Source organism: Microcaecilia unicolor, chromosome 3 (genome assembly GCF_901765095.1).
Source record: "Microcaecilia unicolor chromosome 3, aMicUni1.1, whole genome shotgun sequence".
Taxonomy (NCBI): domain Eukaryota; kingdom Metazoa; phylum Chordata; class Amphibia; order Gymnophiona; family Siphonopidae; genus Microcaecilia; species Microcaecilia unicolor.
In genome coordinates this window covers 196,511,439-196,538,443 of record NC_044033.1, presented here as the reverse complement: position 1 = coordinate 196,538,443, position 27,005 = coordinate 196,511,439, and the positions used below count along the sequence as shown (strand labels likewise).

General features: G+C 45.7%; 1 protein-coding gene and 1 long non-coding RNA gene across 2 annotated transcripts in view; both read left to right on the top strand.

Moving 5' to 3' along the window:
* Positions 1-237: 237 nt before the first annotated feature.
* LOC115464907 lies at positions 238-4,741 on the top strand. The gene is made up of 4 exons (XR_003941288.1): positions 238-478; positions 889-967; positions 2,970-2,993; positions 3,779-4,741. It is a non-coding gene; the product is annotated as an uncharacterized LOC115464907 (long non-coding RNA).
* Positions 4,742-9,942: 5,201 nt separating this feature from the next.
* Positions 9,943-27,005, top strand: part of EPOR (erythropoietin receptor) — a 31,811-nt gene continuing 14,748 nt past the window's right edge. The window contains exon 1 of the mRNA XM_030196960.1: positions 9,943-10,259. Coding sequence (XP_030052820.1) covers positions 10,169-10,259 — 91 coding nt within the window. The 5' untranslated portion in view covers positions 9,943-10,168. The remainder of the gene's footprint in view (positions 10,260-27,005) is intronic.

The following is a 27,005-nucleotide window of genomic DNA, read 5'->3' as shown; positions in this document are numbered from 1 at the left end:
CTTTACTTACCTGTCTCATCTCTTCCCTATTTCCCCTTCCCCTCTCTATCTGCCTTCTATCCTTCTCACTCCACACACATCTGCATCTTCTCTTCCCCCTCTCCCTCTCTTTCACTCTCTGTTTATCTCTTCCCCTCTCCTCCCCCTTTCCCTCTCCTGTATTCCTATATCTGCTTCTCTCCCTCTCTGCCCTGTATCACTTCCTGTCTGTCCTTTCTTTCTCCTGTCCCTCTCCTTTCCCATCTCTCTTCTATCTGTCCTTTATCACTCTCCCTCTACTTATCTTTGCCTCCTTCTCTTTTCTTCTACCTATCTGTCTTTCCCTCTGTCCCATCTCCTTCTCCCCGTCTTTCTTCTTTCTCTACAGAAAATGAAGAAGAAAAAGAAAAAGAAGATGAATATCAGTCAGAGGAGGAAGTAGAACAGAGCAAATTCCTTCCATCACAACAAAAGGTGCCCACGTCCATTATTGGAATAGGTAAAGTGACAGGATGGAGAAAAGGCCCTCTAATGGTTTGTGGGATTATCTGACAGTCCTTGGGTCAGAAATTAGACATTCTCTCAGCACTAGAGGTGGGATTGGGGGATGCATTATTGAAGGCTATTAGATCATTGAAGCCTGGTGGCATTTAATCAGTATGCTCTTCTGAACGGCCAGACAGAATATGCAGCTAGTGTACCTGAATGTATCTCACCTTGAGATACTATTGGAAAAGGTGAGAGCTAAATCCAGATAAAAAATACAAACCATTCTCATGCTCATCATTAAAGAAACACTGAGGTTCTGACCAGGGTTGGGAACTACTGAAGTCAAGCTTTATGCCACCTCTAAGTGGCCATGTGAGCTGAGCCATGCATCTGTTCGTCATCCATGTCTATCATGTCTAGTTTCAGCTCTACTGGCTGTGGCGGCTCTGGTTGGAATCGGTTACTACTGTCTGCACCAAAAAAAAGACAAGTCAAAGCGGTGAGTGGAGAGTTCTAGGTACACAGCTGGTGTGGGAGTGGAGAGTCCTGGGTACACAGTAGGTGTGCATGTGGAGAGTCCTGGGAAAGAGCTGGTGTGGAAGTGGAGAGTTCTAGATGCACAGCTGGCATGGGTGTGGAGAGTTCTAGGTGCACCACTGGTGTGGGTGAGGAGAGTTCTAGGTGCACAGCTGGTGTGGGTGTGGAGAGTTCTAGGTGCACAGCTGGTGTGGGAATGAAGAGTTCTAGGGGCATAGCTGGTGTGGGTGTGGAGAGTTCTAGGTGCACAGCTGGTGTGGAAATGAAGCGTTCTAGGTGCACAGCTGTTGTGGGGGTGAAGAGTTCTAGGTGTACAGCTGGTGTGGAGAATTCTAGATGCACAGCTGGTGTGGGTGTGGAGAGTTCTAGATGCAGAGATGGTGTGGATGAGAGTTCTAGGTGCACAACTGGTGTGGGAGTGAAGAGTTCTAGGTGCACAACTGGTGTGGGTGGAGATTCTAGGTGTGCAGCTGGTATGGGAAGAGTTCTAGGTGCACAGCTGTGTGGGAGTGAAGAGTTCTAGGTGCACAACTGGTGTGGGTGGAGAGTTCTAGGGTTGCAGCTGGTGTGGGTGAGGAGAGTTCTAGGTGCACAGCTGGTGTGGGACTGAAGAGTTCTAGGTGCACAACTGGTGTGGGTGGAGAGTTCTAGGTGTGCAGCTGGTGTGGGAATGAAGAGTTCTAGGTGCATAGCTGGTGTGGGAATGAAGAATTCTATGTGCACAACTGGTGTAGGTGGAGAGTTCTAGGGTTGCAGCTGGTGTGGGAATGAAGAGTTCTAGGTGCACAGCTGGTGTGGGTGTGGAGAGTTCTAGGTGCACAGCTGGTGTGGGGGTGGAGAGTTCTAGATGTAGAGCTGGTGTGGGTGAGAGTTCTAGATGCACAGCTTGTGTGGGTGTGGAGAGTTCTAGGTGCACAGCTGGTTTGCGAATGAAGCATTCTAGGTTCACAGCTTGTGTGGGAGTGAAGAGTTCTAGGTGCAGGGCTGGTGTGTGAGTGAAGAGTTAGGTGCACAACTGGGGTGGGTGGAGAGTTCTAGGTGTGCAGCTGGTGTGGGTCTAGGTGCACAGCTGGTGTGGGAGTGAAGAGTTCTAGGTGCACAACTGGTATGGGTGGAAAGTTCTAGGTATGCAGCTGGTGTGGGAACGAAGAGTTCCAGCTGAAAAGCTGGTGTGGGTATGGAGAGTTCTAGGTGCAGAGCTGGTGTGGGTGAGAGTTCTAGATGCACAGCTGGTGTGGGAATGAAGCGTTCTAAGTGCACAGCTGGTGTGGGAGTTCTTGCAGTAACATGTGAAACATGAAAGCTAGGAACCACTTTCTTGTTAAATCATGTCTGAGTCATCTGTCCAACGCATCTGCTCATATAACTTTCCATAATGAAAATGTAAGGGCCCTAGAAAGGCAGACATAGATCCCATAGCCCAGTGGGAAATATGAGCTTTGATGTTAAGGACAGTGCCTGGATGAACCTCACAGCTCTTCTGCTATGGGCGGGGGAGCTGCAAGCACAGCCAGCCCTCAGGTAGGGTTGTCAGTTGTTTCCAGATTCACCCAAGCAGGTTGATCCAGTCCTTGTTTTCTCCCATTGCATGCAGGGACTTGTAGCCTTGCTTTTCTTTATTTTTTATTACATTTGTACCCCGCACTTTCCCACTCATGGCAGGTTCAATGCAGCTTACATGGGGCAATGGAGGGTTAAGTGACTTGCCCAGAGTCACAAGGAGCTGCCTGTGCCTGAAGTGGAAGTTGAACTCAGTTCCTCAGGACCAAAGTCCATCACCCTAACCACTAGGCCACTCCTTTAGTGAATCCAGTTTGGAAATCAGAACTACAAGTTCCTTTATGCAATGGGATAAAACCTGGACTGGATCTACTGCAGTTGGTAACCCTACCCTCAGGGGAACTGGGAATAAACTCACCCCACTGCCCCCATCTACCAACTCTGTTTTTCTCTTTCTCATACAGGAAGGCACAGCGGTCGTAGGCCAGGTGAGTGACAGGTAGGGGATGTGGAAGGGAGATTTATGGTCAGTCCTGGATTTCTGACAGCCCCATCCTGATATATTATGGGACCTGCAACACTGAGTTCAATCAGATAACAAACCCCACAGTGAATTTGGGATATAAGTTCAAAACCAGGCTGGCCAAAATGTCTCCCTCCTGGAACTGGGTAACTTGACAGCTCTGGGTTTTAGACGCTTCAGGAATACATAGTAACATATAGTAACATAGTAGATGATGGCAGAAAAAGACCTCCACGGTCCATCTAGTCTGCCCAACAAGATAAATTCATATGTGCTACTTTTTGTATATACCTTGATTTGTATCTGTCATTTTCAGGGCACAGACCGTATAAGTCTGCCCAGCACTATCCCCGCCTCCCACCACCGAATCTCGGCTAAGACCTTGCAGTTGAGAAAGATAACTGTAGAAGAGTTGTATAACAGGAAATGGGGAGGGGGGGGCTGTGGTCTGGGGTTGATGTGGTCCCTCTCTTGAGGGGACTCTTGGGCATGGCTCTTAAGAGTAAGGCTGCCAACTGGATGCAGATTCACAGAAAGAGTTGATTCAGTCCTAGGTTTACTCCGTTGAATGCAGGTACCTTGTAGTTCTGATTTCCTCATTGAAATTCCTAAGAAAGCAAGACTAAAAGTCCCAGCATGCACTGGGGTAAACCCAGGACTGGATCAACCCTGTCCTGCAAATCTGGATTCAGTTGGCAGAGGTAAACAGACTAAGGCTTGTAACAGCTGGTCTCTCCTTTCCATGAACAGGTGCCAAGGGCCGAGAGTGCCAATATACTGGGACATGTGCAGAAAGTCGTAATAAAACTGGAATATTAAGGAAAATGATGTGGCCAGTTTCTATGTAGAACCTCCACCTCGAACCACACATTCCAGAACACTTTGGGAGCTCCTAGAGTTACCAGAGGTGTGGCTTTACCTCCACTGCATGCTGGGACTTTGATTCCCCTATCAGAACTTGGAATCAGGAGTTCTAGAATGCAGTTGCAGAAAACATGACATGGATAAGCCTGTCCTTGCAGATCTGAAGAAAGCTGAAGATGCAGGCTCCGTATTTCCCCCTCCCCATGCCTGCTGGGTTTTTTTAATTCTGATCTCCAGAGTACTGCGGCACTCATGCATCATGCATGTATGGGGGGAGAGGATTGTCCTGTGCCACTTGGCATGTGACGTCCTATTGATCTGATGCAACTGGGGGTGGGGTGCTTGGTTGTGGCCCCCCTACCCTTTGAAGCATTTCTTCCTTCTGTTTGTGTTTTTCTTCTGCCATCTCCAGACTGGTTTGTTCTGAAGGTCTCTCTTATCTCTACTCAGCAGCCCTGCACACACTAAGGCTCCCCCTCCCCCCTACGCACTCCTCACACTACCAAAAACAGTAAACATAGCTCTGGTGAGGCCCTGCCATCTCTCCCTGGGTACCTGAGAGCCCTCCAGCAGCCAGAAACAATGCTAAACCCTCAGAACATCTTTATAAATGGCAGCTCCGGAAACCTATCTGCCAAAGCCCCGATTCCAGCTGGGGAACATCTGTGGGCCATGGCACTTCCACAGATGTGTATGTCCAAGGCCAACAAAACCCCCTACACCGATGATTCCCAACCTCCTCCTGTTGCTGCATACTCATTGTGGATACCCTGAACACCTGACTGACTGCAAGGTCACCTGCAGAGCTGTTACCAAATGACTATTCTACAGAGAAAGTCCATGGGTGGTGGTGAAAGCCCAGGGGCAAAAGGTGAGGTCCTGTCCACATATGGAACTAGTCAAGATGGGGCCTTGTTGTCCACTAAGGATGTGTCTCCAAGGCAGGTAGCCAGGAAGGAAGGTTAGCATTGCCATTGTAGTTGAAGATTTAGTAGATAGATGGGTATCTGGTGGACATGAAGCTCCTTTGGTAACTTGTTTGCCAGGCACAAAGATGGTATACCTCATGTGCCACCTAGGTAGGATGTTAGAAAGTGTGGGGGATGAGCTGGCTGGCTTGGCACATGTAGGTACTAATGATATAGGAGAGTGCAAACAGGAGGTTCTAGAAGCCAAATTTATGTCCTTAGGTAGAAAGCTGAAATGCAAAACCTCCAAGGTAACTTTCTCAGAAATGCTTCCCACCCCAAAGGCAGGCAGAGCATCAGAATCTCAATGCGTGGATGAGATGATGGTGTAGCGATGAGGGATTTAGATTTGTTAGGGACTGGGTAACATTCTGGTGAAAGTGTGTGTGTGTGTGTGTGGGGGGGGGGGGGGGGGGTCTATTCCGAAAAGATGGACTCTACCTTAACCACATGGAAATGCTTTTCAAACAAATAGGAGGAAATATTTTTTTTTATGCAAAGGTTTTGAATGCACATAAAAATCATACATTGAATTGTCTATGCCCAAAGTCCAAAACATAATATTGGAAAGTTAGAATGTATAGCACTAACTAAAGTTACAACAATAGGCATCTCAGAAACTGGGGGGAGGAGGACAACCAGTAGGACACTGACCCCCAAGGTACAATGATAGGGCAGATGAAATTGGTGGAGGGGTGAGGCTGTAGAGTGAGTCAATACAGAAGTCCTGTAGCAAACAAAATGACCTATGGAATCTTTAAGGATAAGAATTCCATGTGTGACTGTGGAAAGTATAGCAGTGGGGATACATGATCATCCACCTGACCAGGACGAAAGTAGACAGTGAAATGCTAACAGAACTTGCAACATAATAATGAGTGATTCAGTTATCCTGACATTAATTGGTTAAATGTCTCACTGGGACTTGCTAGGCTGGTAAAGTTTCTAAATGCTATAAATGATTGCTTTATACAACAGCAGGTACTTGGAACCCAAGAGAGGGGGCCAATCCTCGGAGTAATGCAGGACCTGATGCAATACTGATCCTAATGCCATAAAATCTGACATAAATCAGTGAAAGGAGGACATTGAGGAAAGTTGTATTTAACTTTACAAAGGAGAACTATGATAAGACGAGATAGTTGAAAAGTTTAAAATTACACATGGCGTGGACAATGTTTAATGCCATCTTGGAAGCCCAGACCAAATGGACATTAAAAAAAGGCAGAAGGAAGGCCAAACATCTGCCAATATGGTTAAAATATGAGATAGTAATCCACCTAAGTGGATGAACACTAACTCCCACATAAATATAACAGCACAGAGAGAGTGGGAAGTGGACCAATGACTCCAGGAGATGAAAGAGGCTACTGTAGCCAAAACAGCACCTTTCCAAAGACGGCAAACAGATCTCAGTGAAGAAAATTAGAACTAGAGTGATAGACGTACAGCCTAAGGCAGGCCAAAAAGAGAATTTGAAAAGATAACTTCCATGGAGGCAAAATAATAAAAACGTTTGTGTGTATATTCAAAGCCTGTTAAGACAGTTCACTGGATCTCTACATCAGTGGGTTTCGGCCTAGTCCTCAGGGCACACTTAGCCAGTCAGGTTTTCAGGATATGCACAATAAATATGGATGATAGAGATCTGCATTCAAAGACAGCCGTACATGTAAATTTATTTATTTGTGGCATTTATACCCTGCTCTTTCCCGCTTGATAGCGGGTTCAGTGCGGCTTACAATGTAGGGTACAAAGTATCACAGAGATAACACAGCAGGTTCAATGTGGCTTACAATGTAGGGTACAAAGTATCACAGAGATAACACGGATGTATAGAGTAGGACACGAGGAAGAGATGCAGAGGGAAGGATTGAGGCATGGGTGATGTTTGTAGTGTGGATTAGGTTCTTGTGTTAAGTTGGGTCGTTTGGGTATGCTTGTTTGAAGAGGTAAGTTTTCAGTAGCTTTCGGAAGGGGAAGTGTTCGTTGGTTGTTCGGATGTATCTAGGTATGGCGTTCCAGAGTTGGCTGCCTATAACAGAGAAGTTGGATGTGTAGTAGATTTAGTATTTGAGACCTTTGCAATTGGGAAGGTGGAGATTGAGATATATTCGAGAAGATTTGGTCCTGTTCCTGGCTGGAAGGTCGATCCGATTGGTCATTTAGCTTGGAGATTCTCCGTGGAGGATCCTATGGATCAGTGTGTGGACTTTGAAGTTTATTTGTTCTTTGATAGGGAGCCAGTGGAGTTTTACACGGAGTGGTGTTGCACTTTCAAATCGTGATTTACCAAAGATAAGTCTGGCTGCCGTGTTTTGGCGGTTTGGAGTTTTTTCAGGATTTGTGCTTTGCAACCAATGAAGATGATGTTACAGTAATCAGCGTGGGTGAGTACTGTGGATTGTACCAGATTGCAGAAAGTTTTTTGGGGAAGGAATGGTTTTACTCTTTTCAATACCCACATCATGTTGAACATCTTCTTTGTCACGGCTTTTGCATGAGTTTCTAGAGTTAGGTGGTTGTCTAACGTTACTCCTAGGATTTTTAGATTTTCAGATATTGGGATTGTAACATCGGGGGTGATCAGGGTGGTTGGGAGTTGAGTGGAGTGTTCTGATGAGAGGATTAAGCATTGAGTTTTTTCTTTATTCATTTTCATCTTGAAAGCGTTGGCCCAGGAGGCTAGGATGTTCATGCCAGTGATTATTTTCTCAGAGATTTCTGTAAGGTTGGATTGGAAAGGGATGAATATGGTGACGTCATCTGCTTAGATGAAGGGGTTTAAACCCGATTTGGATAGGGATTTAGCCAGAGGAATCATCATGAGATTGAAGAGGATCGGGGATAAAGGATAAATGTATCTCATGTATATTCATTGTAGATATCCTGAAAACCTGACCGATCGGGTGTCCCCCAAAGACTTGGTCGAGAAACCCTGCTCCCGATGACCAGGGGGTAAATGGGCACGCAGGGTAATTCTTTGTTTTGGTCTTTACTGAAGGATGTCAGAGAGATTCCGAAACCTAAAACGTTTTTTGGATAGTGATGATTTGGTGGAACTGAAACAAATCACAGAGAGCTTGGAAAATGTAATACTCTAAACTGACAAACTAAAGAGAGAAGTTAAAACACTATCTCTAAAATCAATTACAGTACCTGAGAATTGGAGGGTGGCTGGTATAACTCAAACTTTTAAAAAGTGCTGGGCAAAATAGTAGAAGCTATTTTGAAAAACAAAATTACTGGCCATATGGATAGACATAAGTAAGTGAAGTCTTGCCTTATCAATCTGAAGGTGTTGATAAACAATGAGGATCAGGGGGAGCCAGTTTATTTAGTGTATCTAGATTAACAGAAGGTACTAATGAAAGACTCGAGAGATAATTAAAATGTAACTGTGGATTGGGAACTGATTAAAAGGCAGGCAGGACAGTAGGACTAAATTATCAATTTTGTGAATGGAGAGAGTTGAATAGTGGCACTGCGACCAATGCGTTTTAACATATTTGCAAATGATCTGGGAATGGCAGGCAATATTCAGAGTTCTTAAATCACAAGCGGATTATGAGACCTTGTGAAACGGGGGGTCTGAGTGTGGACGAATGCAGTGATGCACCTTGGTAAGAATAATCCTAACTTTAGTACGTGATGCTGTTTCCAGTAAAAGGATCTTGAAATATCACTGTGGCCAATATACTGAAATCCTCAACTCAGCCAAAAAAGCATTAGGAATTATTAGGAAAGGAACGGAAAATAAAGCGGAGATCGCATTGAGTATTGGGTCTAATTCTGGTTGTCACATCTCAAAAAAGATGTGGAGGAATTAGAAAAGGTACAGAGAAGGCCCAAAATGATTAAAGGGATGGGAAGACTCTCCTATGAGGTTTGGATTCTTTAGCCTGGAGAAGAGACGGCCGAGATGAGATTTGAAAGAGGTGGCGTGGAGCAGGTAAATAGGAAATAGTTATTTACCCTTTCAAATTAGACTAGGGGTTGCACCAGAAAATTAGCAGGTGGCAGATGTAAAACAAATTGGAGAAAATATTTTTTACTCAATGCACAGTCAAGCTGTGGAATTTGTCACTTGAATATACAGGGGAGGCAGAATAGCTGGGTTGTAAAAGGGTTTCGACATGTTCCTGGAGGAAAAGTCTATAAACCTTTACTAACCAGGTAGTCTTGGGGAAAACACTGCGTATCCCAAGGCATGAGCAATGAGGGATGAATCCTGTGGCTACTTGTGACCTGGACTGGCTACTAGCACAGACAAGATACTGGGCTCGCTGGACCTTTGATGACACCCAGTATGGCATACCTGATGCTCTGTTTAGGAATTCATTCCAGCACATGGAGGAGTTTTATCTCTGGAACAGCAGGCCCTGGCACTACAGGGAGATAAAAAAAACCTAGCATCAGTGTCCATGTCTGATAACAGAGCCACTGCCGAGCAGGCGAGAGGTGCAAAAGGACTGAAAAAAACAAGACATCTGGAGGTAATGGGGTTCCTGCTGCAAAGTCTGTGCAGTGGATTAATGAAAAGGGCTGGAGCAGCTCACCTGGTTCCTAGGAACCATTCAAAGTACTGGACAGGATCTAGCCGGTCCACATGGCAAGCACTGGTTGACCCTGATACCCGGTTTTTGGCCAGTTACTTGATTAACATTCATTATCCCCAAATACAGATTTAGGCTTGAGACTCTAGGCATCCTAGGGGGTCACTGGGGAATCAGGAGGGAGTATGGGGAGAGGAAAGAGAAAGGGAGAAAAGGAAGGGGGAGGGTGGCAGAAAAAGGAAGAGAGGCAGGAGGGTCCCCTTTTTCCTCCCTCATCATCACACTCACTGCAACTCTTCTCTCTGCCCCCTTTCACCCTTTCCTAGTCTCTCTACATCTTTCTCCTCCTCCTCATGTCCCTTCTCTTCTCCTTCTGTCCCTCCTTCCTCTCTCTCCTCCTTTCACCCTCTGTCCCTCCTTACTTTCTCTCTCCTTCTTTCACCCTCTTCACCTCCCTATGTCCCTCCTCCTCTCTCTCTGTGCCTGTCCTCCCTTTCTTCTTCTCTTCACCCTTTCCTCCTCCCTCTGTCCTTCCTCCTCCCTCTCTCTGTCCCTGCTCTTCTCTCTCTCTCCTCCCTCTACCCCCCTCCCCAGTCTTTAACCCGTTATCTCACTTCCCAGTCTCTCCTTCTCTACAGGTTCCTGGCAGTTTGCCCTACTCTGCCCAGGGTATGCAGGGGAGGGGAAGGAGAGGGAGAGGGTTGGTAGCCAGAGCTCCAGGACCCTGCAGATGAGACAGAGAGCCAGGAGCGATGGAGCAACTAGCTGTGGGAGTCCTGTTTCTAATCCTTGCCAGGACCCAGGCATACGGAGAGCAGTTACCAGAGGATTTCTATAGCAAAGGTACTGATTCATCATTAATTTGGCTGTTACCAGCAGGGTGAGGGGTTTTCACAGCAATGGGATGGGGCGGCCAGGGTTTCCATGCTAGCTTCAGATGCCATGGGAGAAAGTCTAATGCTTTTACCAATGCCTCCCGCTCATCTGCCCTCTGCCCAGGAGTGCCACTAACCACTCTCAGTATTAACCACTCTGGGTCCAGGCTGACAAGCCTTTAAAAGATCCACAAGACTAAGCAATGCACCCACTGAGAGCAAATTACCTGTAAGAAGACTATGATTTTGCAGAGTAGTTTGGATACTGGGGGTTCCCCCCCCCCCATGATGTTTATTTGAAAACAGCTGGGCACATCTGTCCCTGCATCCATGGCTCCAGGTTTCATGCAGCCATTCCTGTTCCTAAATCTTTCCTGCCTCTCCTCCACTACTGGTTGCTCTTATTCCTGAGTCTCCTTCTTTCCTTGAACTCTATATCCAAATTCAGCAAAGGCCTGGGAAAGCAAAGAAAGAGTTTCCCAGGATGATAGAATTTAGCAGGTGTGGATGGGCCAAATGATCTGTCCTCGTTTTGATACGGTTTTAAATCTCTATTTTTCTATAAATGTATTTGTACAATGGAAGCTCTGTATCTCACCTATGGGCTACACTTAAAACTCAAACCCTGAGAGCAGAAAAAAAAGCCATCGGATGATGTCACCTATATGTGGCTGACGCACCCTGCTTGTCCTAGGAGAAAAGGTTCATCACTGCTTTACCCCTTATTATCACCTCCCTCCCCCTAAGGTTCCTCTGTGCTTATCCCAGGCTTTACCCCTCACTCCCCCACAGCTAAGGATCATTTATTGAGATTTAATAGGAATTTTGATCTCTTAAGAAAAATATGTTTCTGGACTAGGTTGTTGGGATTAGTTGATGATATCGTTTTTTATTTTGTAGGTTCTTATTTGAATTTGGTTTTGTGTTATTGATTGATTTTATTGTACTCTGCTCTGTACATCCTTTTGATTAAACAGGCAGGAAGTAAAGCCTGAGATTAAATTAAATACAGGAATTGTATAGGAAATGCCTTATAAGTCGGAGCTCAATAAAACAATGTTCTTGAGGCAGAAATCCAATATTTCTATACCGCAAATACCTCTAAAAACTAGTTCACTGCGGTTTACATAATACAAGAAAATGGAAGCAGCACTTCCAAGATAATTCAAGACAACTACAATAAAAACAATGCTAAAAGATCTAAACAATCATCTGATACAGAAAAGGTTTTCGGTCTTTTCTAAGGGACCTGTTTACTACGGTGCGCTAGTGTTTTTTTAGCACTTGCTAAAAGTTAGGAATATTATGGGTATCTACATGGTTAGTGCAGGGCCCTAAAATGAATAATAGTCCTTAACTTGACATAAACTACTAGGAAATAATTTCCAGTGTTTTGCAGCCTGGAATGCCCAAGTTGAATGAAATATAATCCCCTATCTTTTTCCTTTGAAGTTAGGGATGTTAAAATACAATTGCGTTCTTAGTTTTCAAACTTTTGAAAATGAAGAGATAAAAACCAAAGAATACATATATGGCAGAGCAGTTAAATGGGGAACAATAACATTTCAACAGAATTCTACATTGAACTGGTAACCAGTGAAGGCGAATTAAATAAGGAACGATTCTGTCTATCCGAGATCGAGAAAATATCAAACTTACCACGGTATTTTTGAATAGTCTGTCATTTTTTTGTGACCACTTTAGGACAATCCAAGTAGATAACACTGCAGTAGAGACAATAACAACGTGTGACCCAGAAGTCGATTCTTTTATTGATTTTCGATACAAATATAAGCAAGAGCTAACAACATAACAACAAGTAACATTTTACAAAGTATGGCAATACCGGAGCTCACATGTAAGAAGTAGCTATCCATATCTAGGTTTAAATTAAGTTAAGAAAACCGAGAAGTAGATAAGAGGAAAAAAAAGAGGGAAAGGAGGGGGGGAGCTGGTAGGTACAAATCAAAGTATAAAGCACGCATAAGCCACAAAATACATCTAATTTAGTGCTTATCGCTGTACAGTGCCAAAATAAGATACAAGTGGTAGCCATTTCTCCCTATATACAGCAAAGCGAGAAGATTTCTTTGCAAGGTGTGATTCGTATTTGTAGATTTGGAGCAATAAGTTCCACCATTCCTGGTAGGTGGCTTGGTGTAAGACTTCCAATGTCAGAAAATTACCTTCAATGCTAAGGATACCATGGTGCTAACAAGAGACCCTTCACTATGAGTCAGCAAACTCTTATAGCACTGATCCCTGAGAATCACAAATTTATAAGTGATTTGAGTCAGGAAGGTGAAAGATGTCTACCAGTTGTGACCAGATTTCTAGCCAGTATTTACGAAGGCACACACATAGTCAAATATAAGATGCTTTATATTACCCACTTGAGACTGGCAAGACCAGCATACACTAGGGTTAGAGGGAGCGATAACATGTAACTTATATGGCGTCCATAGAGATCTATGCATAAAGAAATACATAGACTGTGTAGTAGTAGAAGAGTTAGAGCATCTGAAAAGGGACTTCCAAAGCTGTTCTCACAGTTTATCTGATATAGGTTGCTGTATGTCTTCCTCCCAACATTTACGTAATCCTGTACATTTAGTGCGGGATGTGCTAAGAAGGTATTTGTAAATGTGAGAAGCAGCGTGATCAGTATGCTGAAGCTTCAAATTAAAACCTATAAGCTCTGGGGTTTGGGTCAGGAACTGTGTTTGTAATCTACCTTTAATTTTCTTTTTTTAACATGGAGCTAATCTGAAGCCATTGGTAAAATTGGGTGTCTGATAGTGCAAATTCTGTTTTCAGATCTGAGAACATTTTCCATGTCTGTCTACTCATGTGGATCATATCTTTTAATAACCAAATTCCTATACGCTGCCACTGAGCCCATGAAACTCGCTTATTGCCAATTTTAAAGTTAAGGTTATTCCATATAGGGGTGAGTGGCATATCAGACCAAGGGATATCCATCGATTTATCTAAGGATACCATTAATTTATAGGCAGTGTTAATTATCGGATTAGAAACAATGCTGTTGATAAGGCGCATGCCAATTATATGGGAATGCTCTAACGTGTCGATAAGGGCTTGTTCAAAGGTTAACCATCTGGGCGGGGAAGTAACATTTACAGGAGTGATCCATTCCATGCCATGCCGCATAATGAAGGCTTTGTGATGAAGCAGGAGATCAGGAAATTTAACTCCTCCATGCCTTTTTAGAAGCTTAAGTTTACTCAGAGAGATTCTGGGCAACCTAAGATTCCATAAAAAGTTGGTGAGCATCTTTCCCAGACGCCTATAAAAGGCACAAGGGAAGAGAAGAGGGATCATGCTCAATATGTATGTGATTTTAGGGGCTATCATCATTTTAATAGTATCTAGTCTTCCCAGGGCCGTGCCTAGGGTCTCTGGCGCCCCCCTGCAGACTATCAATTGGCGCCCCCCCCCCCCCCCCCCCCCCCGTGAAAATGATCACGCCCCCCCCCCCCATGAAAATGATCGCTCACCACTTGCCACACTGAAAGGAATTGTCAGCAATATTCTTAGAAACAAATTGGTATACATTGCAAAATAAGATAGCAGATGTAAATTCTCAAAGTGGACATATTCCAAATGCTAAAATGAAAATAAAATGATTTTTTTTCTACCTTTGTTGTCTGGTGACTTTCTTTTTTCAATCATGCTGGTCCAGTATCTGATTCTGCTGCTATCTGTCCTCTTAACTCCATTTCCAGGGCTTCCTTTCCATTTATTTCTTTACTTTTCTCCTTTCTTCTTCATTTCTTGCTCTATATCCATTTCCAGCAATTTCTCCTCTCTCCCTGGGTCCTGCCCTCCCTCCCATCCATGTCCATTCTTGTCCCTCTTTGCCCTTCCCTCCTCCATCCATAGCCAGCAATCCTCCTCTCTCCCCTCCCCTCCATTTCCAGCAATTTGTCCTCTCCATGGGCCCCCATGTCCATCCTTGTCCCTCTCTGCCCTTCCCTCCTCCATCCATAGCCAGCAATCCTCTCTCCCCTCCCCTTCCAGCAATTTGTCCTCTCCCTGGGCCCTGCCCTCCCATCGATGCCTCTCTGCCCTCCCATCCATGCCTCTCTGCCCTTCCCTCCGCGCCCTGGGGCCTTTAAATCTTTTACTTCTGGTCGCAGCAGCGTCAGTGAAAGCGGAGTGCTGCCGACATCTCCCTTCCCTTTGCGCTCTTGGTTCCCTCAGTGTCCGCCTTCTTCTGACGTCAGAAGAAGGCGGGACACTGAGGGAACCAACGAGTGCAAGGGAAGGGAGACGTCGGCAGCAGTGGCGTAGCTAGGGTAGTTGACACCCGGGGCCGGTCATTTTTTTAACACCCCTCCCCCCAAATCCAGTACTAGGCATACCAAGAATACAAAACACGACCTATAGAGCAATTTTACCATACCATAAGCAGTCGTTTCTATGAGTCACACAAGGAAAAGGAAAGCATCTTAAGCACTACAGTGAGCACTAGAACATCAATTCACCTATTGTAAAACGAAACCAGACAGAATAGTACAGATCGTCGATCCTGCACAGTCAATGCCAACTGAAAGCCATGTCTTTTTCACAAACACAGATACACCCTAATCCACTATAGAATAAGTAATCATAAACTTTCTATTTAGACAAAAATTAAACTGAACCCCCAATGCCAGACTCTGCATACAATGCAACGCCACAGAAACAGAAAATGTCTCCTAGTACTGTGCAAAATATAAAGACAGCAGATGTAAATTTGAAAAAACTAACAAATACCAATCACCACTTTACAAATGAACAAATAGAAATAAAACAAATACAGAAAATAAAATAATACCATTTTATTGGACTAATACATTTAACTTCCAGAGGCCAAAATCTCCTTCCTCAGGTCAATACAGTATAGTGCTGTTACAGTATCCTATCCTGATCTGAGGAAGGGGGTTTTGTTCTCTGAAAGTTAAGTCAAAATGTATTAAAATTAGTCCAATAAAAAGATTACCTTATTTACATGTTCTATTTATAAACATTTATTAACACAGCTAAAATACTATATCCTAAAGCAAAATAATAAAAATATATATTTACAGTTTGTTGTCTTTGGTTTCTGCTTTCCTCATCTTCTTTTCACCGTCTTCCTTCCATCCAGCATCTGTCTTCGCTCTCTCTCTGCCATCCAGTGTCTGCCCTCTCTAATGTGCCTTCCATCCACCATCTGCCCCAGTCTGCCATCTCTCTCTCCCCCTTCCATCCACCATCTGCCCTCTCTCTCTCCTTTCCCTCCAGCATTTGCCCTCTATCTCTGCCCCTTCCATCCACTGTCTGCTCTTTCACTCCCTTCTATCCACTGTCTGCCCTTTCTCTCTGCTCCTTCGATTCACCATTTGCCCTCTCTCTTTCCCCCTCCCATCCATTCAGGGTCTGCCCTCCCTCTCACTCCCCATTCCATCCAGGATCTATCCCCCCTCTCTCAATGCCCCCTCTTTTCGGCTCCCAGTTCCCACCTGCGGCTGCCCCTAGTTCCAGATCCATTGATTCTCCCATCCACCTCTGCCCCAGGCATGACCCCATTCTCCCTCCTGCTCACTTTTCAGACCCCAGTTCCATGCCCCTTCTCCCATCTGTCTCCCACCCAGTCCCTTCTGCCCATCCAAGTCCCCCTCACCCCATCTGTCTCCCACCCAGTCCCTTCTGCTATCCAAGTGCCCCCACCCTCACCCCATCTGTCTCCCACCCAGTCCCTTCTGCCCATCCGAGTCCCCCTCACCCCATCTGTCTCCCACCCAGTCCCTTCTGCTATCCAAGTGCCCCCACCCTCACCCTATCATCTGTCTCCCACCCAGTCCCTTCTGCCCATCCGAGTCCCCCTCACCCCATCTGGCTCCCACCCAGTCCCTTCTGCCCATCCGAGTCCCCCTCACCCCATCTGGCTCCCACCCAGTCCCTTCTGCTATCCAAGTGCCCCCCACCCTCACCCCATCTGTCTCCCACCCAGTCCCTTCTGCCCATCCGAGTCCCCCTCACCCCATCTGGCTCCCACCCAGTCCCTTCTGCCCATCCGAGTCCCCCTCACCCCATCTGGCTCCCACCCAGTCCCTTCTGCCCATCCGAGTCCCCCTCACCCCATCTGGCTCCCACCCAGTCCCTTCTGCTATCCAAGTGCCCCCCACCCTCACCCCATCTGTCTCCCACCCAGTCCCTTCTGCCCATCCGAGTCCCCCTCACCCCATCTGGCTCCCACCCAGTCCCTTCTGCTATCCAAGTGCCCCCCACCCTCACCCCATCTGTCTCCCACCCAGTCCCTTCTGCCCATCCGAGTCCCCCTCACCCCATCTGTCTCCCACCCAGTCCCTTCTGCTATCCGAGTCCCCCCCACCTTCACCCCATCTGTCCCCCACCCTCACCCTCACCCTGCCTCGTCTTCTCCCTGCCACCCGGTCTTTAAAAATAAATTGCCGACGCGATAGGGAGCGCAGCACCTCGTGTGCAAGTAAAAGAAGCGGATCCGATCATCTCATTGGGCCTTCCTTCACTGTCCCGCCCTAGAGGAAATAGGAAGTTGCGTCAGAGGAGGGCGGGACAGTGAGGGAAGGCCCAATGAGATGATCGGATCCGCTTCTTTTACTTGCACACGAGGTGCTGCGCTCGCTATTCGCGTCGGCAATTTATTTTTAAAGGGCTGGTGCGGGGGAGGGGCTGCCAGGAAGAAGAGCAGCGGGAGCGGCGGCACCCCCCTTTCTGATGACACTCGGGGCGGACCGCCCCCACCGCCCCGCCCTTGCTGGTCGGCAGCGCTTTCACTGACGCTGCTGCGACCCAGGTAAAATATTTAAAGGCCTTTGCGGCGCGGGGCGAGGGTAAGCACAGCGGCGGCGCCCTCCAGAGGTGGGCGCCCCCCTGCGGCGCTTACCTCGCTTACCGCATCGGCACGGCCCTGAGTCTTCCCCACCAAGTGAGGTGTAATGAGGACCAGGTCGCCAGTGAGGCCTCAATCTGTGAGGTTACTTTGTCAGAGTTAATTTTAATGGTGTTGGTGAGGTCTCTATCAAAGAAGACACCGAAATACTTTATGGAAGAGGATATCCATTTACAGGGCAGCTCTGGGGCGGTGAAAGGAGTACATATGTCGTTCAAAGGCATCATTTCTGTTTTATCCCAATTAACTTTATAGCCTGAAATTTTTGAGAATCTAGATATTAGGTTAAAGAGGGCTTTCAGGGATGACTGAGGGTTGGTGAGATATAACATGATATCATCCGCATATGCTGAGAGTTTGAACTCCTCCGAACCCAGATGTATACCAGCAACGTCAACTGATTTTCGGATTGCCACTAGGAGAGGCTCAAGAGCCAACAATTTATAAAAGACCTAATAAACCACATAAACTATATGCTACAAAATGGACTCTTCCCAAGGGAAAAAGGTAACATTTTACTCACCCCTATACCCAAGGATGCAAAGAAAAATGCAAATGAACTAATGAACTATAGACCAGTAGCATCCATCCCCTTAATTACCAAAATAACAGAAGGCATAGTGACCAAACAACTCACAGACTATCTAAACAAGTTCTCGATATTACATGATTCTCAATCAGGATTTCGCTCTAATCACAGTACTGAAACCGTACTAGTCACGCTCATGAACAAATTCAAACAATTGATAGCAAACGGCAACAACATTCTACTGCTACAATTCGACATGTCAAGTGCATTCGACATGGTTGACCATGGAATTTTATTACACATCCTCGAATACTTCGGAATTGGAGGCAACGTTCTCAATTGGTTTAAAGGGTTCCTCACTACACGCTCATATCAAGTGACTTCAAACTCGATTACATCAGCGACATGGAAACCTGAATGCGGAGTTCCACAGGGATCCCCCCTCTCACCGACCATATTCAACCTAATGATGACACCCTTGGCCAAATTACTATCGAATCAGAACCTAAACCCATATATATACGCTGACGATGTAACGATCTTCATCCCATTCCATCAAGATTTAAGGGAAATCTCCAATGAAATCAAGCAAAGCCTACATATTATGAATTCCTGGGCTGATGCATTTCAGCTGAAACTCAATGCTGAGAAAACCCAGTGCCTGGTACTCACCTCGCAATACAATAAGAATAAATTTACCACCATCAACACACCTAAACTAAATCTACCAGTTTCGGACACCCTGAAAATCCTCGGAGTCACCATTGATCGACATCTAACACTTGAGAACCATGCAAATAACATAACCAAAAAGATGTTTCATTCAATGTGGAAACTAAAAAGAGTTAGACCATTTTTTCCAAGGATTGTCTTCCGCAATCTGGTACAATCACTGGTACTCAGTCATCTGGACTATTGTAACTCACTGTACGCTGGCTGTAAAGAGAAAATACTCAAAAAACTCCAGACAGCTCAGAATATGGCAGCCAGACTAATATTCAGCACACCAAAATACGAAAGCGCAAAACCCTTATGAGAAAAACTACACTGACTCCCACTAAAAGAACGCATCACATTCAAACTTTGCACTTTAGTCCATAAAATCATCCATGGTAACGCCCCAGCCTACATATCAGATCTAATAGAACTACCACCCAGGAACGCAACCTAAGATTCCATAAAAAGTTGGTGAGCATCTTTCCCAGACGCCTATAAAAGGCACAAGGGAAGAGAAGAGGGATCATGCTCAATATGTATGTGATTTTAGGGGCTATCATCATTTTAATAGTATCTAGTCTTCCCAGGGCCGTGCCTAGGGTCTCTGGCGCCCCCCTGCAGACTATCAATTGGCGCCCCCCCCCCCCCCCCCCGTGAAAATGATCACGCCCCCCCCCCCATGAAAATGATCGCTCACCACTTGCCACACTGAAAGGAATTGTCAGCAATATTCTTAGAAACAAATTGGTATACATTGCAAAATAAGATAGCAGATGTAAATTCTCAAAGTGGACATATTCCAAATGCTAAAATGAAAATAAAATGATTTTTTTTCTACCTTTGTTGTCTGGTGACTTTCTTTTTTCAATCATGCTGGTCCAGTATCTGATTCTGCTGCTATCTGTCCTCTTAACTCCATTTCCAGGGCTTCCTTTCCATTTATTTCTTTACTTTTCTCCTTTCTTCTTCATTTCTTGCTCTATATCCATTTCCAGCAATTTCTCCTCTCTCCCTGGGTCCTGCCCTCCCTCCCATCCATGTCCATTCTTGTCCCTCTTTGCCCTTCCCTCCTCCATCCATAGCCAGCAATCCTCCTCTCTCCCCTCCCCTCCATTTCCAGCAATTTGTCCTCTCCATGGGCCCCCATGTCCATCCTTGTCCCTCTCTGCCCTTCCCTCCTCCATCCATAGCCAGCAATCCTCTCTCCCCTCCCCTTCCAGCAATTTGTCCTCTCCCTGGGCCCTGCCCTCCCATCGATGCCTCTCTGCCCTCCCATCCATGCCTCTCTGCCCTTCCCTCCGCGCCCTGGGGCCTTTAAATCTTTTACTTCTGGTCGCAGCAGCGTCAGTGAAAGCGGAGTGCTGCCGACATCTCCCTTCCCTTTGCGCTCTTGGTTCCCTCAGTGTCCGCCTTCTTCTGACGTCAGAAGAAGGCGGGACACTGAGGGAACCAACGAGTGCAAGGGAAGGGAGACGTCGGCAGCAGTGGCGTAGCTAGGGTAGTTGACACCCGGGGCCGGTCATTTTTTTAACACCCCTCCCCCCAAATCCAGTACTAGGCATACCAAGAATACAAAACACGACCTATAGAGCAATTTTACCATACCATAAGCAGTCGTTTCTATGAGTCACACAAGGAAAAGGAAAGCATCTTAAGCACTACAGTGAGCACTAGAACATCAATTCACCTATTGTAAAACGAAACCAGACAGAATAGTACAGATCGTCGATCCTGCACAGTCAATGCCAACTGAAAGCCATGTCTTTTTCACAAACACAGATACACCCTAATCCACTATAGAATAAGTAATCATAAACTTTCTATTTAGACAAAAATTAAACTGAACCCCCAATGCCAGACTCTGCATACAATGCAACGCCACAGAAACAGAAAATGTCTCCTAGTACTGTGCAAAATATAAAGACAGCAGATGTAAATTTGAAAAAACTAACAAATACCAATCACCACTTTACAAATGAACAAATAGAAATAAAACAAATACAGAAAATAAAATAATACCATTTTATTGGACTAATACATTTAACTTCCAGAGGCCAAAATCTCCTTCCTCAGGTCAATACAGTATAGTGCTGTTACAGTATCCTATCCTGATCTGAGGAAGGGGGTTTTGTTCTCTGAAAGTTAAGTCAAAATGTATTAAAATTAGTCCAATAAAAAGATTACCTTATTTACATGTTCTATTTATAAACATTTATTAACACAGCTAAAATACTATATCCTAAAGCAAAATAATAAAAATATATATTTACAGTTTGTTGTCTTTGGTTTCTGCTTTCCTCATCTTCTTTTCACCGTCTTCCTTCCATCCAGCATCTGTCTTCGCTCTCTCTCTGCCATCCAGTGTCTGCCCTCTCTAATGTGCCTTCCATCCACCATCTGCCCCAGTCTGCCATCTCTCTCTCCCCCTTCCATCCACCATCTGCCCTCTCTCTCTCCTTTCCCTCCAGCCTTTGCCCTCTATCTCTGCCCCTTCCATCCACTGTCTGCTCTTTCACTCCCTTCTATCCACTGTCTGCCCTTTCTCTCTGCTCCTTCGATTCACCATTTGCCCTCTCTCTTTCCCCCTCCCATCCATTCAGGGTCTGCCCTCCCTCTCACTCCCCATTCCATCCAGGATCTATCCCCCCTCTCTCAATGCCCCCTCTTTTCGGCTCCCAGTTCCCACCTGCGGCTGCCCCTAGTTCCAGATCCATTGATTCTCCCATCCACCTCTGCCCCAGGCATGACCCCATTCTCCCTCCTGCTCACTTTTCAGACCCCAGTTCCATGCCCCTTCTCCCATCTGTCTCCCACCCAGTCCCTTCTGCCCATCCAAGTCCCCCTCACCCCATCTGTCTCCCACCCAGTCCCTTCTGCTATCCAAGTGCCCCCACCCTCACCCCATCTGTCTCCCACCCAGTCCCTTCTGCCCATCCGAGTCCCCCTCACCCCATCTGTCTCCCACCCAGTCCCTTCTGCTATCCAAGTGCCCCCACCCTCACCCTATCATCTGTCTCCCACCCAGTCCCTTCTGCCCATCCGAGTCCCCCTCACCCCATCTGGCTCCCACCCAGTCCCTTCTGCCCATCCGAGTCCCCCTCACCCCATCTGGCTCCCACCCAGTCCCTTCTGCTATCCAAGTGCCCCCCACCCTCACCCCATCTGTCTCCCACCCAGTCCCTTCTGCCCATCCGAGTCCCCCTCACCCCATCTGGCTCCCACCCAGTCCCTTCTGCCCATCCGAGTCCCCCTCACCCCATCTGGCTCCCACCCAGTCCCTTCTGCCCATCCGAGTCCCCCTCACCCCATCTGGCTCCCACCCAGTCCCTTCTGCTATCCAAGTCCCCCCCACCCTCACCCCATCTGTCTCCCACCCAGTCCCTTCTGCCCATCCGAGTCCCCCTCACCCCATCTGGCTCCCACCCAGTCCCTTCTGCTATCCAAGTGCCCCCCACCCTCACCCCATCTGTCTCCCACCCAGTCCCTTCTGCCCATCCGAGTCCCCCTCACCCCATCTGTCTCCCACCCAGTCCCTTCTGCTATCCGAGTCCCCCCCACCTTCACCCCATCTGTCCCCCACCCTCACCCTCACCCTGCCTCGTCTTCTCCCTGCCACCCGGTCTTTAAAAATAAATTGCCGACGCGATAGGGAGCGCAGCACCTCGTGTGCAAGTAAAAGAAGCGGATCCGATCATCTCATTGGGCCTTCCTTCACTGTCCCGCCCTAGAGGAAATAGGAAGTTGCGTCAGAGGAGGGCGGGACAGTGAGGGAAGGCCCAATGAGATGATCGGATCCGCTTCTTTTACTTGCACACGAGGTGCTGCGCTCGCTATTCGCGTCGGCAATTTATTTTTAAAGGGCTGGTGCGGGGGAGGGGCTGCCAGGAAGAAGAGCAGCGGGAGCGGCGGCACCCCCCTTTCTGATGACACTCGGGGCGGACCGCCCCCACCGCCCCGCCCTTGCTGGTCGGCAGCGCTTTCACTGACGCTGCTGCGACCCAGGTAAAATATTTAAAGGCCTTTGCGGCGCGGGGCGAGGGTAAGCACAGCGGCGGCGCCCTCCAGAGGTGGGCGCCCCCCTGCGGCGCTTACCTCGCTTACCGCATCGGCACGGCCCTGAGTCTTCCCCACCAAGTGAGGTGTAATGAGGACCAGGTCGCCAGTGAGGCCTCAATCTGTGAGGTTACTTTGTCAGAGTTAATTTTAATGGTGTTGGTGAGGTCTCTATCAAAGAAGACACCGAAATACTTTATGGAAGAGGATATCCATTTACAGGGCAGCTCTGGGGCGGTGAAAGGAGTACATATGTCGTTCAAAGGCATCATTTCTGTTTTATCCCAATTAACTTTATAGCCTGAAATTTTTGAGAATCTAGATATTAGGTTAAAGAGGGCTTTCAGGGATGACTGAGGGTTGGTGAGATATAACATGATATCATCCGCATATGCTGAGAGTTTGAACTCCTCCGAACCCAGATGTATACCAGCAACGTCAACTGATTTTCGGATTGCCACTAGGAGAGGCTCAAGAGCCAACAATTTATAAAAGACCTAATAAACCACATAAACTATATGCTACAAAATGGACTCTTCCCAAGGGAAAAAGGTAACATTTTACTCACCCCTATACCCAAGGATGCAAAGAAAAATGCAAATGAACTAATGAACTATAGACCAGTAGCATCCATCCCCTTAATTACCAAAATAACAGAAGGCATAGTGACCAAACAACTCACAGACTATCTAAACAAGTTCTCGATATTACATGATTCTCAATCAGGATTTCGCTCTAATCACAGTACTGAAACCGTACTAGTCACGCTCATGAACAAATTCAAACAATTGATAGCAAACGGCAACAACATTCTACTGCTACAATTCGACATGTCAAGTGCATTCGACATGGTTGACCATGGAATTTTATTACACATCCTCGAATACTTCGGAATTGGAGGCAACGTTCTCAATTGGTTTAAAGGGTTCCTCACTACACGCTCATATCAAGTGACTTCAAACTCGATTACATCAGCGACATGGAAACCTGAATGCGGAGTTCCACAGGGATCCCCCCTCTCACCGACCATATTCAACCTAATGATGACACCCTTGGCCAAATTACTATCGAATCAGAACCTAAACCCATATATATACGCTGACGATGTAACGATCTTCATCCCATTCCATCAAGATTTAAGGGAAATCTCCAATGAAATCAAGCAAAGCCTACATATTATGAATTCCTGGGCTGATGCATTTCAGCTGAAACTCAATGCTGAGAAAACCCAGTGCCTGGTACTCACCTCGCAATACAATAAGAATAAATTTACCACCATCAACACACCTAAACTAAATCTACCAGTTTCGGACACCCTGAAAATCCTCGGAGTCACCATTGATCGACATCTAACACTTGAGAACCATGCAAATAACATAACCAAAAAGATGTTTCATTCAATGTGGAAACTAAAAAGAGTTAGACCATTTTTTCCAAGGATTGTCTTCCGCAATCTGGTACAATCACTGGTACTCAGTCATCTGGACTATTGTAACTCACTGTACGCTGGCTGTAAAGAGAAAATACTCAAAAAACTCCAGACAGCTCAGAATATGGCAGCCAGACTAATATTCAGCACACCAAAATACGAAAGCGCAAAACCCTTATGAGAAAAACTACACTGACTCCCACTAAAAGAACGCATCACATTCAAACTTTGCACTTTAGTCCATAAAATCATCCATGGTAACGCCCCAGCCTACATATCAGATCTAATAGAACTACCACCCAGGAACGCAAAAAAATCTTCCCGCACACCCCTCATTCTTCATCCTCCCAGGTGTAAGGGTTTGAAATACAAATCAATGCATGCATCTACCTTTTCCTATACGAGCACGCAGCTCTGGAATGCGCTGCCACGTAACTTGAAAACGGTCTATGAACTGACCAATTTCCGCAAACTATTAAAAACCTATCTCTTCGACAAGATATATCACAAAGATCAACATGTGTAACTGTATAATCTTTTGAACTTCTAGTACTGTCTTATAATGTCTTTTGCTTTAACACCATTATGTAATTCACCACCATGTAACACAAACCCTCTGTAAACCTAATGTATATTCACTTCTATTTCCAGTACCCATGATGTATTGTAAGCCACATTGAGCCTACAAAGAGGTGGGATAATGTGGGATACAAATGCAATAAATAAATAAATATTGAATAACAAGGGGGAGGATAGGACAACCTTGTCTAGTGCCTCTATGCAGAACGAATGAGTTAGAGATTTCACCATTAGCTACTATACGGGCCGAAGGATGGGAGTATAGCAACTGCACCATATGAATATATGGATCAGGGAAACCAAATTGCTTAAGAACAATAAACAAATATTTCCATTCTACCCGGTCAAAGGCCTTTTCCGCATCAAGGGAAACAGACAGTATGGGATAGTCCCTTGACCGAGCAAAGTAATCTGGTGTTGTCAGCACCACGTCTGGTCTTAACAAAACCAGCCTGATCCCTGTGTTCAAGAGACTGAATAATGCTCTCAATTCTGCAGCATAAAATCTTTGCATAAATTTTATAGTCAGTATTTAAGAGCGAAATTGGTCTGTAGTTCTGTACAAGGGTGCTGTCTCTGTTGGGCTTGGGCAGCACTATTATGTTGGCATCCAGAAAGTGTCCTGAAGAAGTGTTATTCAGTATTCTTGATTAGAACAGAGCGATCTGACCCACTTTCTCTTTTATGGTCTATTAATATAAATTTCATTTTCTCCCTATTCGATTTTAACTGATATTGACACATCCACTTCTCAAGCAAATTTACATGATGGTCTATCCTTGTTTTAGTTAAATGGGAATGAGAACAGTTATATCGTCAGCATATATATACACATTTGTACAAAAATTTGCTTTTTCCGATTGTTTACACGATGTGTGAAGAAAAACATTAAAAAGAAAGGGAGGCAGTGGGGAACTGTGTGGAGTGCCACATATGCTATTCCACCTAATTGACAGTACCTTGTTCTTACTAACCCTATAAGACCTCTTTAGAAAGTCCCTAAACCAATTCAAAGCACTCCCGACCAATCCCCAACCCATCTAACAGACATATAAAAATGTCATGATTTACTAAATCGTAAGTACTTAACAGACTGAATTGTAAAATCAGTGCTTTTTTCCCCCTCTTTTAATAGAGTTTTAATATTATTCATTAAAGGTCCAATTACAGGTTCTGTACTGTGTTGAGATTGAAATCCTGATTAAGATGAATGCAGAATTTCTAAGCTACAATACCCTGTAACAATTCAACAAAAAAAAAGGGAATCAAAGACAATGGTCTGGGTCTTTCCTAATAGGGGGTGAGAATAATTTCATTCTCGGAAGATGGGAATGTCCCTGATGACAGAGAGGCTTGAAGCCTGGATCAAACAAAGGCTTTAAATTCTTTTGAGGCTGTTTTCATCAAATGAGGACAGTTATCCAAACTTCAATATGATATAGAATATTTATTAAATAATGCTGAAAGGAGAGAACCTAATGTGGGATGTCAAATGAAAGGAGATTCATGTTTCTAATGGGGGTGTCTCTTAGACATGAGTTCTAAAGGGTAATGTCCCTGTGGGATCTCCAAAGGAGAGTGTCTCTTAGAAGTTCTACAGGATAATGTCTCTGCAGGATCTCTAAAGGAGAGTGTCTCTTAGACAGTTCTATAGGGTAAAGACCCTGTGGGATCTCTAAAGAACAGTGGGAGCTCTATAGGAGTGTCCCATAGACAGGGGTTCTATAGGGTAATGCTTCTAATGTATGAGCTCTATAGGAGAGTGTCTTTTAGGGTCTCTATAGGTTGATGCTCGTAATGTTGGAGCTCTATAGGGAAGTGTCTTCAGGCGGGAATTCTTCAGACTGTGTGTGTGTGTGTAAAGTCTTATCACTTTCTTGCTTTGAGGAAGCAGCAGAAGCTCTGCAAAGTGACTCAACAAAATGTTCCGCTGCTTCCAAGAAACAGAAAGAAATGAAATGTCTGCAGGAAACTATTCAGAAAGAAAAGGAAGGACATATCCTGAATCAGACTCCGACTCCTCTTGCACCCTGTAGCTCCTGGGGCAGGAGACTGCTGAGAGACAGCGGAGTGACACTCTGTCTCCATATAACAAACCCAGGCTTCGAGACTCTACCTGCCTCCACAGAGCAGAACAAATGACTCCCCAGCCTCCACTTGCCTCTCATAACCGTCACTGGGACATTTCTGTTAAGTATCTGAAACCACAAGTTTCACTCACACACTCTTATCTCACACCACATATGTTGACCTGGCAGAAGATGTGGCAGGAAAACATTTGTGTCCTTGTAGACACGTGTGTGTGTGTGTGTGTGTGTGTGTGTGTGTGTGTGTGTGAGCGTGCGCAAAGGAGTGTATCCCATTAGAATGTGTGACCTGATGGTTTTCTGCCATCCTGAGTTTAACCTGGGCTTACCCCCCCCCCCCATGCACACCTGGATTTCTACGGTTCTGCTTTTCCTAAAGCTGTAAGTACTGTACACCTCAG